Raw genomic sequence first — 17,052 nt, 5'->3', positions numbered from 1 at the left:
AAGACATGCACTTAGTGGGGTTAGGTTAACTGGTGATTCTAAATTCCCCATAGGTGTTAATGTGAGTGCGAATGGTTGTTTGTCTCTCTGTGTTAGCATCAGATCGGCCATCTGTCGGGCGTGTACCTCGCCTCTCACCCTGTGTTAGCTGCCAACTTGCCATACAATTGTGAATGAGAGAAACAGAAGACAGTGGATTGATTGAGTGGCTCCATTTTTTTTTTCAATCTAAACATTCAATTGACGATTGGATTTCTCTTTCATCAACCACAGTGTCACATGACTTATAAATTATTGCACACCACTTTCAAGGACAGTTTCTTTTAACCAGTGCCTCAACTTGGCTTGACTCGGGTTTTGTTTGGTTTTCCGTTATATTTAAGTACCACCTCAATGTTTTCCATTTAAACGTTTGCCCACACACACACACACACACACACACACACACACACTTCTGAGATGAATCTGGCACAATTGCCTCTAATGCAGAGTAAACTGAACTCCATGTGCAAAATTGGTGGAACGCTACTTTAAAGCCACCTATTTGGAAAGGTCAGAGTTGAGTTGCAAGAAATAGACCACCGAGTAATGTATCTATGGATTAGATGACGCTGTTGATTGCAGCATCTGGATTCTGACTCGCAAACAGGAATCTTGTTAGTTGGATAGAGCAGCTTGGAAAATCTGGAACCAACCAAATCTGTAACCAAACAAAACAGCTGTTTGAGGTTTTGTTCTGTGCAGTTATCCAGCTAACTTGGTCATTTTGTTTTGTGAGACAGGCTTCAGGAGACACGACACTTTCTTGTGGATTTTCCTCCGACCCTCTTTCAGGGACAAAATATCTCCAGAGGGCTACTGTGCTGTGTGGGAGTTAGCAGAACTTGTGCTTAGAAAAGGCTTTAAAAAAATAAAAGTCAACGTCTATTTTAGATCGTCTTGCTTCAGGTACTGGTAAGAATGTGAAATCTGGTCCCGGGGGTGCAAATGTGAGGAACAGGTCGATGAGGTTACAGCTGTTTATCTATTTATCCTTTCCACTCGTCGTTCTTCTCTTCCCAGGATCCTTCTGACTCAGCACCCCTCATGAGTCATGGCAGTATCTAACAAAGCTTCCAGTGAATTTTTTCTTGTCGTCTGAAGACAGTCTTGTCAATCCCCTTTTCTTAAGATCACTCAAAATCTTCAATGTTTAGTTAAAACAGTCTCAGAGATTTGAATGCTGCTTTCATGCCACTGTTTAAGAAGTTTTAGACAAAAGAAACAGTCCAGCAAAGATATGAGGCTTGTCAGAGTGGAAAGAAAGAAGTTCCTCATTAGCTGTCATCAGTCACTAACAAGCAGCACGATGTTAGTCAGGCCTTGTCAGCTTTGTCTTGCCTCAGGTCGTTTCAGGAGGTTGGATGCACTGGCATCTCTGCAGACACACTAAAACTTCCTAAAAATACTTTCTGGATTTCAAAGCAGACTAAACAACGATTTACCTGTGCTCCTCTAGAAATATACCCACATCGTGTTTAGGTGAACCCTCCTTTGAAATTGCACTCTCGCCTCATTGCCGGGTCACTCGATTATGCATATTTTCAGTGTTTAAAGGCGGCGACTGTTTCTCTTCCCAGGAAGCATAATGAGGGCGAGTTGCTGGTTCAGCCCATCTTTTATTTCAGGGTATATACACCAGCTGGAGGGAAATTATGCACCGCAGTTGCCAGAACGACATTGTCCAGCCTTGTCAGGAAGAGCTCAGATATTTTGAGCTCCTTCAAAGTGTGATTTGGAAGCTGTCAATTACTTCCCGTTGGAAGACCTACAGCAAAGCCTCCCTGAAGAGAAATAAGGTCAACTTTGCTCAAGTTTCTCAGTTAACTAGAACCTTCTTTTCTAAAGAATAGGAACACTTTTCTTGAATTCTTGAGACTTTTTGTTGTTGCTGGTGGTGGTTTTTCATTATTGCCACTGGTATTTCATTTGATAGTTGAAAGGAGTTAGCGATTGAACCTTAAGTTGGGATTGTCTGTTCCAATACACAATAACACTGTGGCCTTTAATTGTGAATGCAAAAGTCAGGGCCATATAGTCGGGGTACAATCGTGGTTGTATGTATATGGTTGTATTGGAGTCATGGGGGTTAGGGTTAGGGTTTGCCAGGGTTTGTGTAGATGGGACGGTGTTCCCATGTTGCACTGCTATGACATCAAAACAATGTGATTGCCCGTTCCCCCCCTTCCCCTTGTGACACATGGAAAACATCTGCAGGTATTTCTGCAGTTTTTTGCTCTGCTTTAGCTTTTTCTTTGTGTTTTTGTTGTTCTCACACATCAAACCATTTGGTTCAGATTAAATACTTCAGTATAAGAAAGCTGAGGATGACTTTAGGGGAGCATGATCGTTTGGTGGTTAGCATCGTTCTTTCACAGGAAGACGGCCTTTCTGTGTGAAATATTCTCTCCAGGTACTCTGGCTTCCTCCCACAGTCCAAAGAGATGCCTTGGGTTTAGGTTAGTTGGTGATTCAGTATTGGCCGTAGGTGTTAATGGTTGCCTGTCACTATGTGTTCGCCTGCGACAGATTGGCAGTCTGTCCCGGGTGTATTCTACCTCTCACCATGTGATAAATGGGATAGACTCCAGCCCCTTGTGACCATGCCTGTGTCTGTGGTGTCTTTTCTGTAGAGTTTGAGTGGAGCTTCAGCCAGGACCTGTCAGCTATCTTGGTGAAGCAGGAGGAGCCTGATGTTGGCCAAAGGTTAGATCCTCAGCCTTTGGAAGCCCCGCCTCTCATATTAAGCCCTGCCCCTCCACACAGAGGCTCACCATGGAAACACACGGTTAGCATCCATCTGTCCTTTGCCTCAGTGATGAAACATTTAAAAAAATAAAATGAGTGGTGTTTTTGATGTCAGGTACGTTTGTTGTTTCTACAGGAGTGCAGTCAAGAGGATATGAAGCTCATTGCTATAAAAGATGAACCCAGAGAGATTGGACAGTACCTCAGCCTGCCCAGCGGTAACAGACACACTCACAGTGCTATAGTGGTTTGTCTGACTCAGATTATTTTAATGTTAGAAGTGGCTTCCTAGTGTAGTGGTTAAGACATTTACCTAACATCCCTGGTTTGAAACCAGAAGGAGACACAAATCCCTGGGATGGCTGAGTCAGGAAGGTCATCTGGTCTAAAAAATCTGTGCCAAATCAAATATGTGGATCCACCCATTGTGGTGACCCCTTGTGAAGGAAGTGAGCAGCTGAATGAGTTAGTTAGTGCACATTTTCACCTAAAGTATTACAAAATAAATTACCTCAAACATTTGTTGGAACAAAAGCCTTCACTTTAAATATGATGAGGGCTTAACCACCCCAGCGTTAGAGGCACTACTACCTTGCAGACCATAATCAGGGCAAAAATACTCGCCGAGCTGTCTCTGCATATGCCACAATAATCACAGCAGTATAATATTTGGGGTCTGGGAGAATGGACTTACATTAGCTATGAATATCTTCAGTGGTCATTTGTTTAAAGTAGAAGCACTGATTCCTTTCACGTGCTGCGCTCCTTTTTAGATGATGCTCTCCAGCTGCCGCCCACCCCTCCCAGCAGTAACCACGGCGACAGTGATGGCTCACTGCCCCCCTCCTCCCCACACCTCCCTCTGCCGCCGTCTTCCCCTCAACCACAACAGAGGCCAGGAGGTCGCGCCTCGTCCTCATCCTCATCTTCTTCGGCCATCTCCTCTTCGCCCCTCCTCACCGCGCCGCATGTGAGTTAAAGAGCCCCTACCCTCTGTGCCCTCTGTTGTTTTTTTCCCTCTCCGTGCCCGTTCTGCAGCGCATGTGGGGGATTTAATGTGTCAGTGGTTTGGTGTTTGCTATAAGAAATGTTCAAATGACTGTGTCCTTATATAGCGCTGTGAGTTTCATAGGCTGCCCTTCTGTTGTGAAAGCAGACACTGTAGAGTTGGGATTTTTGATCTGTAAATCAGCTTAATTTGGGGTTAAATACATCCCATAATTTGCTGAAAGAACAGAAAGTCAGAAAATCCGTCCGTCTGGACGTTGTTTGTCTGATTCAGCAGCTTTTCTTAGAATAAATGAATCACATTTGCACTGAGGCCATCGTGACCCAATCTTGTTTACTCACAATTGTTCAGTGTCAGCAACATTTTTCTTTTTTCTTTTTTTCATTTTTATTAATGAAACACGTGAACAGCTAAACCATCGCACAAACTCCAACAGTGTTGTTCTCGGGTGTAATGCAATGTAAGAGAGATGTGAGATTTTGGTGTGCTCGCTGTCAACATGCAAATTAAAAGCAGACCGACATAAATAAGAGACTGAATTATGAGAGCTTATTAGCATTATGCGCTGATGAAGTGCTTGTTTCACTGTGCAGAAACTGCAGGGTTCGGGACCCCTCATGCTGACAGAAGAAGAGAAGAGGACCCTGGTTGCGGAGGGTTACCCGGTACCTAACAAACTTCCTCTCACGAAGAGTGAAGAGAAGGCACTGAAGAGAGTCAGACGAAAGATCAAAAATAAGGTAAGCAGGCACTGCACCTTTTTGTCTTCTGTTAGTGTGCACGGCTGAACTGAACATTTAATTAACCAAAAAAACAAAAACGTGAGCTATTCCCAGAATCTTGGACTGCCTTGTGTTACTATTTCAAACAGAAATAGTAACACATTTACCAAAAATTTTGCTCCAATTAGAAATGTGGTTTTGTGGTGGAGCAATGATTGGTTTTGTGCCCGTTTCTCCAGATCTCAGCTCAGGAGAGTCGGAGGAAGAAGAAAGAGTATGTGGAATGTCTGGAGAAAAAGTAAGGCTGGAAAAAATGTTATCTTTCCGCTCCATGCACATTTCTTTTGGTTTACATTCGTAACTGTCGTCTGTGCTTTCCAAAGCCTTTAAAAAATAATAAGAATTGTAGTTTCCTTAAAATTATATTAAGAGCATTGTTGTCATTGTTTAGAAGACTTTCACACCTTAAACTGCTGACTCGACTCAACTGCTGACTGCTGTTGTCATGCCAGCCCAGCAGCTGTGCATGACTCTCCTAGACTGGCTTAGCATGATTCACATTTCAAAACAAGAGCACTCAGAGAGTGCAGCTTCCTTCGAAGGGCAAGGGCTTTACTAAAACTTTTATTTTTACGAAGTTTTTATTACAAAATGACGTCAGCCTGTTAAGGCGTCACTGTGAAATCACAGGGCGTCGTATTGAACTGCTCTCTCCATCCTCTTTAATATAATGTGTATATATATAGATATATATATATATATATAGATATCTTTGTGTCTGATAGAGAATTTAAAAAAAGCAAAACGCACAAAGCATTTCTTCAGCACTCGTCTCCTCCACTGTGATTCACTGAAGAACAGCAAAACTTAACAGAGACTGCTTTTCTCTCCTCTCTACTTTCCATTATTCCAGCCATTCCTTGCTATGGCAGGACTCCAATAACCTGCTTAACACATGGGCCAGATTCACTGACTTTCCTGACAGTGGCAGTGAAATAGAGTTGAAAATATGGGTTTTCTTTTACACAGCTTCCACTGCGACAAATACAAGTGCCAACAAAGATTTGTACAGGTATACAAAATGCCCCATTAATCCCATTAGAGCGAGGGGAGAGAGGTGTGTCAGAGTGCAGCCTCTTTTAACTGAATCAAAGCAACCAAAGCAGCAGAGACATAAGAGGACGTGCATAAAAACAGAAATCCATCTCCTTCTATTTTTTTTTTTTCGGACATGAGGAGGGGATTATTGGACGAACCTTTAAAAAAGAAAACAGCGGGATGCTTTCCTCAAAGGAGTGTGCATGAATGAGTCATATTCCAAGCAACACACAGCGGGACATCGGGAGGATTAAAGGAAGCGAGAGATTAGCGAGACGTTACCCTGATAATGGAGATCAGTAGGATTAGTAGAAGACAGACAGAGGAGGAAAACGGGGTAGGGAGAAACTCTTGCAAGTGAGGCATTTTTCTTAAACTTTGTAACAGATTTGTGTTCTCAAAGATGCTAGTTTGACACTGTGCAAAGTAAAAAAAAAATGGTGTTGACATTACTGGGACCCACGGAGTGGTTAAAGTACATCTGAGCCGAGCAAAGGATTCTTTTCTTGTGAAATGATGAGCTGGTTAAATGAATTTGAGAGGCTTTGTCAGTTACGATAAACTTATTGACCTCATAGTTCTGAATTAGGACCTTCATGTTTTGCATCATGTAGTTTTTTCAAAGATCCAGCTGTTAGCGCAGTAACTTAGAAAAGCTGGTATGAATCAGCAATCGGCTGTTCACCTCCTTTTAAGTCAGGTTAGCTGATTAGGCTAGGTTAAATCATGTCGTAGCTACAGACTGTACCTAAAAGATGACTGCCCATTGCTTTAATTGGGGCATATTTGGATCCAAGGATGGAGAGCCAAATTTATCAGATTACCAAGAGTTCAGTCACTAAAATGAGCAATGAAGGGAAGCTCAGGAGCTCAACAGCCATGGCTAGTAGGGGAACTGCAGCTTTTGGCACTTGTGCATTGCCTTCATTTGTCAGCTATGAAGTTTGTCACTTGATGATCCACAGTCACTCTTCCTACTACAACCTTCAACCACCTACAGAGGCCAAGCTGAGATGGTCTGGATAAACAGAGGCAGGATAGTGGCTATATTGCTCAAAGTATATTGAAGATAGAGATGCCAGGCAGGAGGAAAAGAGGAAACCCACATAGAAGATTCATGGTTGCATCTTCCATTGTCCTCCAGTGGAGCTAGTTTCACTCATTGTGCATGTACTGTTTAAAAGGTTGCAGAAACCTTCAGTCAGCTGAGACTGAAGACGTCACTAGGATGAGTGACAAAACATTTCTCCCAGTGAACACACTATGTCCAGGTGAACACAATTAACCTTTTAGGATCCATGGATGTAGTGTAGAAGGACATGCAGGGGGTTGGTGTGTCGGGATAGGGTTAAATGGAAGCAGCTGACCTGAAAGGGAGCAGTCTAGAGAAGAAAAAGAAGTTTTTCACTTGGCAGAAGATTTGATTTTTTGTGCCTCCTCAACAATAACAGATAATTACCGGTCAAAATGTTGTGGATTAGTGGTCAAAATGTACCGTTCATGATACTCCAGCCTTTGGGGATAACGCTGTTTTTCATTAGAGCAACATATGCAGGGATAAGACAATAAAAACAATGTGTGTATCTCTGACTGTGTGTGTATCAGGGTGGAGAATTACACGTCAGAAAACAGCGACCTGTGGAGAAAAGTAGAACACCTGGAGACAGCCAACAGGTGAGGTTTTCACTCACATGCACGCACACGTGTGCCAGCATACTTTACTTTATCTTCCAGCTTTGAACAGACTGAAGCTGTTTTATGCTGGCTCCACACACCAGTAATACAAACCCACCATTCATGTAATGATGTTTGGATTGCGATCACTGAGAGCAGCAAGTGTGCAAAGAATGCAGCCTGGTAAACTGAGAGCCGGACGAGCTGCAGAAGGCCTTACGAAGATGGTTCTCATTTTTCACCCAGAGAGAATGAAGATGCAAAACTACAAACAGGACTGTAGCTTATACACAAGCGTATGCACACACACACACACACTCACACGCGCTCTGTGGGTAAAACCTTTACGGGATTTTAATATCTATGCAGCGTGAGAGAATTAAAGGGGTCTGAAGTGAAATTTATCTGTGCTCTATAAGCAAAGCGTAGACTCACCGAGGTGCCGCTGTCTCCTCTGTTATTATAACAATATGAAACCAATCTGCTATTATCCTGGAGTGGGTGGTTAGAAGGGTGGGTGGGTGTGGAGGGTTGGATGGCTGAGGAGGAGGGGGTAGGAGAGTCTGTCTGTCTGTCTGACTGTGGCACACTCAGCCTGTCATTAAAGTGGCGAGTTAACAGCAGCTTTCATCATGGAAGGCAGCCCCCTCCCTTCCAGCCACACACACACACACATCGATGAATATGTTAAACCACTGCAGGGAGGAACAATGAATTGGCGCAAACTGGGAAACGTGAGTCAACACGCAGCCCCGTTCACTCTCATAAGAGTAAATGTGAGTTTAAAAAAAGGCTTTAAACAAACGCACTAAATTTAAGCTCCCAGTTCCTAAAAGTGTCCCAGATGCAGTTATTAGTGGTCATTTTGTTCCCCTGTGCTGTTTTCTTTCCGTCTAGTCGGATCCACGCAGGACTTGGTTAGGACTACCAGTTTGTTAGTTGTGTAACTCACACTCGGGGTTGGATTTGGATTAGCGTCTGCATATCCACATCAGACAAACGTTTAGGATATGTTTCGTTTAGCTTAGCTTCCAGCACTGAATTTTAATTACCTGACAATCATTTCCATTGTCCTTGTTGCTTTTTTCACACACGTTTACTCGCTCACTGCCGTGTATTTTAAGCTGCAATAACTTGAGGTTTTACATCAAAGACTCGTGCGAGTGATGCAGGTCAGCATCATTCCTACACGAGTTTACTACAGCTGACAGGTCGCGTTTCCCTGCTCTATTCTGGGGCCTGTCATCGATTTCAGCATGGAAATTTGAAACTATAAAAGCAGCAACAGATGACTAAGCGTCTGACTTTTTAAACGTTTAACTGACTTTCTGGTTTGCATTGCGCGCGTGTGTGTGTTTGTGTGTCAGAAACTTGATCTCTGTCTCCACTTAGTGGTCAGAGTGTGTCCTCACAGCCACAGACAGCTCATACCATCAGAGCCCTGCTCCCCAGATCCCACTAATATGCTGTTTTCTAGTGGTTTTATTCATGCACTCTATTCAGCTTAGCTTTGCTCTCTGCTTGTTTTGTTGGACACGGAAAACAAAAGTAAATCAGGTGGTTAGAGTTCTCTTTGATGTAGAATAAACCTGATAATGAGAGCCGTGCATCTTTCGGCTGAAACAAACTGTACGTCTGAGTTTGTGTGTGTGAGACCTTTGTTGTGGGTTGGGTGGAGATCGAAGCCATGCATGCACGTTGTGGGTGCAGCCATATACATATTATAGAGATTGAAATTCCCAAACGCTCTGAGGCCACAACCTGTGAGAGTCAAAGTCTTCTCTGTACACTAAATAATGACTACTGCCCTTCTTGTTCTTTAATCCCTGCCTCTGTTCCTGTCTCCAGGTCTCTCCTACAGCAGCTCCAGAAGCTTCAGTCGCTGATTTCAGGGAAGGTCATCCCCCGTTCGTGTAAAATGGCCTCAACTCAGACAGGAACATGCCTCATGGTAAATACTACTGCCGCTGTTGCTGTTCACACACATTTATGTTAATATTTTTGTTGTAATTGAGGTGATTTTATTTGCTTTTGGACAGCATTTGGATTTATTATAACTGTATAAATATTACAATTAATATGTCTCTATGATGTTAGCCTACCTGCCTCCCATTTGAAGTTTAGAAGATGCATTCTCGTTTGGCTAAATCATCTTAAAGCGGTCAATGATAATGATTGGCTCCTATCACTATATGTATGCTAAGCACAACTGTAGTGGTCATATTACTCATATCAAGCAAACTCATATTGATGATCACATGCATCTCCTCTTTTCCATCAGTCTCTGTTGAATGGATCCATTTTTCCTCCTTTTTCCTTTTGCCGTCTAAGAAGTTTAAAAAAATGTTTTTTGGTTCTTTTTTCTTTTCTTAATTTGGAATATGCACTGAAATTCAGAATTCAATAAGTTTGAAGTGTCTGCATGAGCCCAATACATCACGAGCATCACAGTCTGAGCGCTCTGGTGATTATTATTAACACGAGTGTTATGTTCCCCTCTCTCCGCAGATGATGGCCCTGTGTTTTGTCTTGGTGTTGGGCTCCTTCTCTCCCTGCATTTCTCCCCTCTCCCTGGTCAGTCACACCTCCTCTTTGCCCTCCTCCCCCGCTTCTTCTCAGTCCTCCCCCTCTTCTCATTCTTCTCCATCGGCGGACCTCTACACCACCAGTCAGGGTAGGTCTAGAAATATGTTCGGTATTTAGCATCTTAGTGTTTATGGCAGATTTGTCATCATCAAAAGGTGTCTATCCTTTGCTGAAGTTTCCTTTTGTAGCTCCAGTCTAATGCATTCAATGCATTTCCAGTTATTAGACAGAGCAAAGAGCGGCATCACATTTTAGAAATATAATTTTCTCCATCTTCTCATATATACTGTTACAATTTTCTTCAAAATGAAAGCCCATTTGGAAAGTGGATACAGGTTTTGATTTTCCTTCCGAGCTGTTTTGCACTTCCCTATAAATTCACTTCCTTTAACAACTCACTCCTGGGAAAGCCCTACTGAAACCAGAAGTTAGGCTGTCATCAAATTAAGTGCAACTTCCTTCTGCCAGCAACCATCCTCTGAGTGGTGAGGTTTAATAAGCTCTAACCCCCTAAAATTGACCAGATTCCTCTGCAACTGTCCAGGGAGAGAAAGGCACAGTTATATGTTCCCCATACAAATAATTAAAAGTGGAAAACACATAAGTTAATAATTAAAAACAAAACTGGAGTCACAAGAATTCTGTATCTGGACTGTTTTCAATTCAGTGTTAAGAGTTGTGGTCATATTAGATTTTCTCCTCTGCTCCCTGTTTCACCACACGTGTGTAAGCCCCTCCCACCAAACACAGAACCGAGCAGTCAACCAATAGGAATCAGCTTTTAGCAAAAAATATGAGAAAAGCTCATCCAGTTGACTTTAAACTCAGCATAGAATTTCCTTTGTTTCACAGTTGTTGGAAAGTTTATATATGATCATTTCTGATGGGTCAGGGTCTTATAGTCAGGCCCTGACCCTTACTATGAGAATGAACTAAAAAATGTAACTGGGATGTTGTTCGAAATGGGAGATATTTTGAAATATGTACAAAAAGCTTTTGGTTTCACATAATTAAAAGCAACGATGGCTCACAAGGGATGTCCAGTGAACGGTGCATGTTTCTGTGTCGTAGTCCGCTCCCGCAGCCTGCTCTTCTACAACGAAGAGGCTCCACTGGAGGAGAGTTTAGCGACATCAGAAGGAGAGAGGCTACAGTCAGAAGGCCACTCCCACAACCAGATCAGCCGATACACAGCTGACGGCCACAGCAACCAGACAAGCGGGTCCAAGATAGAGCAGAGGTACAAACAAACTCCACTGTATGCTGCAATATTTACACGCCACTTGTCAAACATTAACCAGCCGTCTCTGCCTTTCTCCTCTCCTCAGAGAAACAAAACCAGATGGAGACTCTGAGTTTTTCTGACACAGCTCAGCCTCTCCTCATCTAACTTCTCAGCCCTGAATCCCTCCAAAGGACCCCAATGCTCCAGGTTGCTGAAATCAACATCCAGCTGGACCAAAAAACGTTTTCTGTTAAGTTTGTTAGAAAATCCATTATCATCATCTCCTCTAGTGAGCTTAGATTACGGCTCCCATCCTGCACCTCTGTTACCATGCCTTTATCTACAGCGTCACTTCTCTGCTTTGACAGACTCTGTTGTACTTGAACATTCTCGATTTTAAACAGACCTTCGTGCTGGAATCTCCATTGTTATGCACAAAAAAGAATCTTGCATCATTTTAAATACTCAACGAATCTTTTTTTATATGTAGTTATTAAAAAATAGTTTATAACTCACAAAACATTAAAAACACAGTCGCCTTACTAAACTTTAAAGAACCTGCAGTCAGAGCTTATAGATTTGACTGGCTTAAACAGGCCATGAGCACAAAATAGCCACAGCTGCCAAAATGAAAGGCATATATGAGTCACTTATGCTGTGATCACGCGTAAAGACCTTTTGTGTTACTTTGTTAGACAGCCCTAAAGATGACCATCTAAAACAGTTGTTTCCCGTTTCCAGAAATATATTTAATTCCTCCCCAAAACAAATGAAGTGTAGCGTTCCTGTTCAGAGCAAAGCAACGCGGTCTTTTTGCAAGAGCAAACAGAAAGAATTATGGGAATGTGGCTGAAAGAAATGTAAAAAAAAAGGCAGTGTGCATTTAAAAACAGTGAAAACGTGACGTCCACTGTGGGATTCTAGTTTTTATCATGTAGTTCTTGTACTTTTATTCCAAGATGCTCCTGATGTGCCACATTAGGTTGGTGAACAAAGCACGAAGGGCTGCATCTGCTTAATATGTCATCAATGTGTATTTTTTCCGCAGTATGAGCCTCTGTTGTGTTTTTAGGTCATCTCTCCTCTGCTCTCTGTTTCCCCGTATACGTGAAAGCCCTTCCTGTACACACAGAGTGGAGCAGAGCAGTTGACCTAATAGGAACATTTGTAACAGGAAACACTTTTAAGCCAAGTGTGAAATAGATAACAGCATGTGTAAGCACCAACACCAACTAGGCATCAACATATGCTTTTGGAAGCCGTGCCATTCTGAAAGTGCCTTCCACTTCGCTCAGTTGAATATGACCAACTTGGCCTTACACCTAAAGTCCCACATGGAAACACAGGCCTGAAAATGTTCCTCGAACTAAACGATTTGTTTATTCTGTTGCAGAAAATGGATGAATCATCTTTTTTTAAATCTGGGTGAAACCTTTTTATTTCACATTCCTTTACACATTTGAGATCACAACAGTCGCAACTTGTTTGACAAAGATCTCTCTTACAGATCCAAAAAAAGTTTCGCTTAGCGCAATCAACACAGGGTGTGGATCTTTTATCTGGCTTTAAGAAAAAAATTCTTTCCATTACGCTTCAGCTTTTTTACATCTGCATCTGACATTTGAATAATTGAATAATTTTTTCCAGCTCTGACCAAAATTCTGCTCTGTTTCTTTTGGGAGAGAGATCATATTTTCATACCGAGGGATCATAAAGAGGTTGGGGAAACATGACAAAAGTATTTTTATGAAATTATAAAATGTATATGTAATATATTTGCAGCATTAAAAAAAGAGCATATTTAATTTATGCATCAAAAAAAAGTTACTTTATCTTATTGTCTCCATTTTTTTTTAAAAATAACGTTTAAAAAAAGCATAAAAATACAACTTATAATATATTCTGAGCATCAAAAAAAGAGCATATTTATTTTATGCACAAAAAAAAGGAAACAAGGAAATAGTGCTACGTCGTGTTTTGGCATTTAGGATGATGTAACGTTTTACATGCTGATTCATCAGGTGTAAAGCTTTGACATGATCTGTTTCTGTCTTTTAACTGTAATACAGTGTTTATGTTCCACTGCTGTCGCATGAAAATCTCTGAGGGTTCCTCGCAGTAATTTGACCAAAAATAATCTCCAGAATATAAGAAAACAAAATATTTGGGAAAAAAGTTTAATTTCTATATATATTTTTTTGGTAATTAAATGTAAAAAGTAAACTTTGAATAAACTACACAAAAAGTATAGCAATCCTGATATAAAAATGTGGTCATGCGACAGCAGTGTATGTTGTATTTATTCCTGTTTGTAGAAAGTTTGTATATATTGATGAAGCCATTTAAATGACTAATACATTCCAGGCAGTAAAACACCACTAGTTTTGTTAATTACATAACTTGATTGAAAACTGACCAAAAAAAAACAAACACTTTTTGACAAGGTTCAAGAAACAGTGGGAAAAAAAACACCCTTAATGACTGGTATTCCTTCAAAATAAAAGCCTTATTCATTATTTAAATCCTTTAAGAACGTTCTGCCACTTCAAAATCAATTTTAAGCGCCAAAAATTTAGCTACCACAGATTTTCTGCTTTTCTTACTCACGTCGTCTGTATCTGTTTCACGTTGTGACTGTTCCGTCATGCCGCACATGCTCCAAAAAAAAAGAAAAAAAGAAGAAAATCATGTGACTGCAGCCTGTCATTTTCACCCGTGAGTCTTAATGCACCGATGTACATAAAAAAAAAAAGACAACTTAATGTGCAGTTGTTGTAAATAAGGGTCTTGTTTTTGTATTGTGACATAGTCCAAGATCTTAACCTGTGGAATCTAATGGGGAAAAGAAAATTAGAGGGGTGGGATTTAAAAAAATAAATAATGGGGTGGGTGATTTTTTTTTTCAACTTGTAAAGAAACCTGGATGACGAAGCAGCTGCACAGTTTGAATAGTTGTCAAACACCAGGAGGTGCTTGATTATTCCAACCACTCCATGAAGATTTGGAATCTATTTGAATGTCCTGAGGGAATAATCAAGCATTTCCAGGGAGTTCACTTATTTGAAATGTGTATGGATATGTCGCCTTGGTTTGTTGTATAGCGTCTTGCATGTTTCTCCATACATAAATATATCTATGTTATCTTAGTATAGTCAGTAGAGTAGAATCCAGCAAAATATTAAAAAACTGCATCAGCAACAGCGTGTCGGTGAACGTTCTTGCTTTAAATGTGTTTCTTGTGATATTGAGCTTTGCACTGGTCCCAATCTTCGTCCCCTTTAACCCCCACAGCTTCAGCTGAAGTGTTTGAATATGAGCTGCCTTCGAAGATCCTCTGCCTGGCTGTCACGGTCCTCGGGTCTCTGGTTGAGGCTCTTTGGCTGCTCGAGAGGCTCTGTTCTTTCCAGAGTCCAGGCGTCTAATCCAGACTGCAAGGAGGCGTTGTGGAGAACACAGCAGGCCAGCAGGATGGATGAACTCCTCTCTGGAGAGTACTGTAAACAGGAGAGGAGGGGTAGCGGCTACAGATGCAAAAACCAACTCATTACTGGCAATACTACGCCAGATGCATTGCTATATTTCACTCACAAATAAGGTAAAGGTCTCATTTTCGGTTATGACCGTGGCCTGTTTGACTCTGGTACTGATGGTGTATCATTCTAATACCGTGAACTCAGCAGATTGTCAGATGTTATCAGCAGATATCACCTATTTGCCGATCTATCAGTATTGGCTTTTATGACATCTGATAAATAAAAAAAATAAAGAGGACACTGGAGAAACATCCTTCAGCTTTTTAGTTTGTCCACCAGAGGGCACTCTGCTGGGCAGAACGTGAACAAATAAATACACTGTTTGGAGGTTAAAAATGTCTCATGGTTTATTTCTACTAAAATGTTTGGGCCTGATTATTGGCTGTGACACATTTGCCATACCTGTAAGTATCCTTTGGTGCCATCTAAACATCTGAATCTGGTTTGGATGGCTCTGAAGGTTCGATCCACGATCTCACGTGTAGCCGCGTGGGCCAGATTGTATCGAAACTCTGCAGGGGATTCTGGGCAGTCAACTGGCGTCATCAGCCATTTCCTCAAAGGGTAACGGCTGTCACCTGAAAATCGGAAAACTTATAACCTCTGACTCCAACGCCACAAGCTAACTTCTAATAAGGAATAAAAAGTCCAGAGCTCACCCAGCAGCCAGCCCTGCTCTGTGTCCTGCAGCTGTTTGTAAAGAGCAGATCTTTCTAGAACAACAGTGTCTTGGAGTCCACCTGCCCAGTGCGTTTCTGCGCTAAGTAACAGTCCCCGGGGATCACAAACCAGCTGACAGGCCACAGAGTGAAAGCCCTTCTTATTCACATATGAGGAGTCTTCGCTGTTTGGTGCTTTGATGGCCACCTGGAAATTAAATTAAAGTAAGAGAGATGATTAGGTTACCCCTGTAAAAACAAATGAGTGCATGAGCGTGCATGCACATAAACACACACACTAATTACACAATGTCATATAATGAACCTGAACACAGTCCAGCACCCCCAGGACTCCAGGAAATCCTGCGACCCTCTGAAACTCCCGGAAGGACTGCTCTACGGTGGATAAATCTCTGTTTGGAAAACATCATTATTATTATTATTCAAGTGAGATTTTCTTTTACTTCTTTTGAAGTAAAAACAAGTTTCTGGGAACACAAAGTTACAGTTTCAAATTTTTTTGTCATTCCTGCCTGACATCAAGTGGCATAACATCATCGTACCTGTTGAACGTGATGAACTGAGGTGCTTTCTCCACCAGGGCTCTCGTCACATTGGACACACATCTCGACATTGACGCCTGGCTTATACCGATCGTATCCCCCATAGATGTCTGGAATGAACCTGATGTGTAGAAACCCAGTGCGGCCAGCACCTGGACCTCAGGACTGATGGCTCTGGAGCGCTGGGTTCGCCTGCATAGACCCTGGAACACAACAGAGTAGTGTTTGCATATTTCATAAAGACAAAGTTAAATTGATCTCTTAACATGACATGAAGGCCCACAAACCTCTCTGAGTAATTCCACCAGATACAAGATAAAGTCTCTGGGGAAGCCAAATTGCGTGATGAGGAAACTGTCTGAGACTGAGTCCAGGTCAAAGCGGTCAAGGGTCTTGTGGCCTCGACCATGCAGGAGTAGATCACAGTCCAAGATGGCTATAGGGATGGCCATGCTGAGGATAAGAAAACGTTTCCTTTTAATTGCTAATAAGTGCAACTCAATTTAAATACTTGCTATAGCCTTATTTCCTCAAACCTGGGAGGAATTTTACATACAGATTAATCTGCAGCATATATTATTCCACTAAACATTGCTACAATTATTAATGTGCTATTTTGCTGATATTATATTTTCGCTAATAAGGAAAACCACGTTCACGTTCTTTGTATACAAGAACCCATTAAATACCGAGAGTTTAATACTAGGCGGGAATGTCCTGATGTTTTAAACGTTATTATCAGCAAGCCATCATTAGCTTTAGGGATAGCTCCAGTACATGTGAGCCAAGTCAAGCCAGCGTGCTAACGTGCTACCCTAGCTTGCGTTTATTATTATTATTTTTTTCTTTGCTCACTTGAGATGACGACTTTGCTGTCATGTAGTAGTGGGACAGTTGCAAATCGAATTGAAAGCACTGATAAATAATTTTTGCACGATTAAGGACAATACTCTTACCTTCAGATAAAAAAACAAAGCATTTATGGACCCAAAAAACAAGTCATTGAAATAGCTAACGTTAACCTGCGGCTCTGAATTCGCAGATTCGCCACACAGACTGGCGTTTATGTTTTAGATATAAGTTCAGTGTGGTTATAATTTTTTTTCAAATCGCGTAAAAATACTTCCTGATTATTTTGTCAAAAACTTGTTTTTTTTACTCTAAATGTAGCAGTTTTGTATTTTAACGAAAACGCC

The 17,052-nt window shown here is 41.5% G+C and overlaps 2 protein-coding genes across 4 annotated transcripts in view; one reads left to right on the top strand and one right to left on the bottom strand.

Moving 5' to 3' along the window:
- Positions 1 to 13,807, top strand: part of creb3l1 (cAMP responsive element binding protein 3-like 1) — a 38,173-nt gene extending 24,366 nt beyond the window's left edge. For both annotated transcript variants that reach the window (XM_085447602.1, XM_085447601.1), the window contains 10 exons: positions 2,673 to 2,827; positions 2,924 to 3,005; positions 3,561 to 3,757; positions 4,390 to 4,536; positions 4,758 to 4,816; positions 7,222 to 7,290; positions 9,139 to 9,241; positions 9,799 to 9,964; positions 10,948 to 11,116; positions 11,205 to 13,807. In XM_085447602.1, coding sequence (XP_085303728.1) covers positions 2,673 to 2,827; positions 2,924 to 3,005; positions 3,561 to 3,757; positions 4,390 to 4,536; positions 4,758 to 4,816; positions 7,222 to 7,290; positions 9,139 to 9,241; positions 9,799 to 9,964; positions 10,948 to 11,116; positions 11,205 to 11,241 — 1,184 coding nt within the window. In that variant the 3' untranslated portion in view covers positions 11,242 to 13,807. The remainder of the gene's footprint in view (positions 1 to 2,672; positions 2,828 to 2,923; positions 3,006 to 3,560; positions 3,758 to 4,389; positions 4,537 to 4,757; positions 4,817 to 7,221; positions 7,291 to 9,138; positions 9,242 to 9,798; positions 9,965 to 10,947; positions 11,117 to 11,204) is intronic.
- harbi1 (harbinger transposase derived 1) lies at positions 12,522 to 17,043 on the bottom strand. 2 transcript variants are annotated; one of them, XM_085447603.1, is made up of 7 exons: positions 16,813 to 17,043; positions 16,144 to 16,309; positions 15,857 to 16,059; positions 15,619 to 15,706; positions 15,294 to 15,501; positions 15,037 to 15,212; positions 12,522 to 14,622 (listed from the first exon to the last, which is right to left on the bottom strand). In XM_085447603.1, exons 2-7 carry the CDS (start codon positions 16,306 to 16,308, stop codon positions 14,395 to 14,397), a joined length of 1,068 nt encoding a protein of 355 aa, XP_085303729.1. In that variant the 5' UTR covers position 16,309; positions 16,813 to 17,043; the 3' UTR covers positions 12,522 to 14,394. The 2 variants fall into 2 exon arrangements, with proteins under 2 accessions (XP_085303729.1, XP_085303730.1); XM_085447604.1 differs by having other exon boundaries at positions 12,522 to 14,595; positions 16,813 to 17,041.
- Between the last annotated feature and the right edge of the window lie 9 nt (positions 17,044 to 17,052).

The sequence above is a fragment of the Copadichromis virginalis genome, linkage group LG23 (assembly GCF_057382275.1).
Source record: "Copadichromis virginalis isolate Kocher_CV1m ecotype Utaka linkage group LG23, C_Virginalis_male_GT1.1, whole genome shotgun sequence".
Taxonomy (NCBI): Eukaryota; Metazoa; Chordata; class Actinopteri; order Cichliformes; family Cichlidae; genus Copadichromis; species Copadichromis virginalis.
This window is presented reverse-complemented; position numbering and strand designations above follow the sequence as displayed.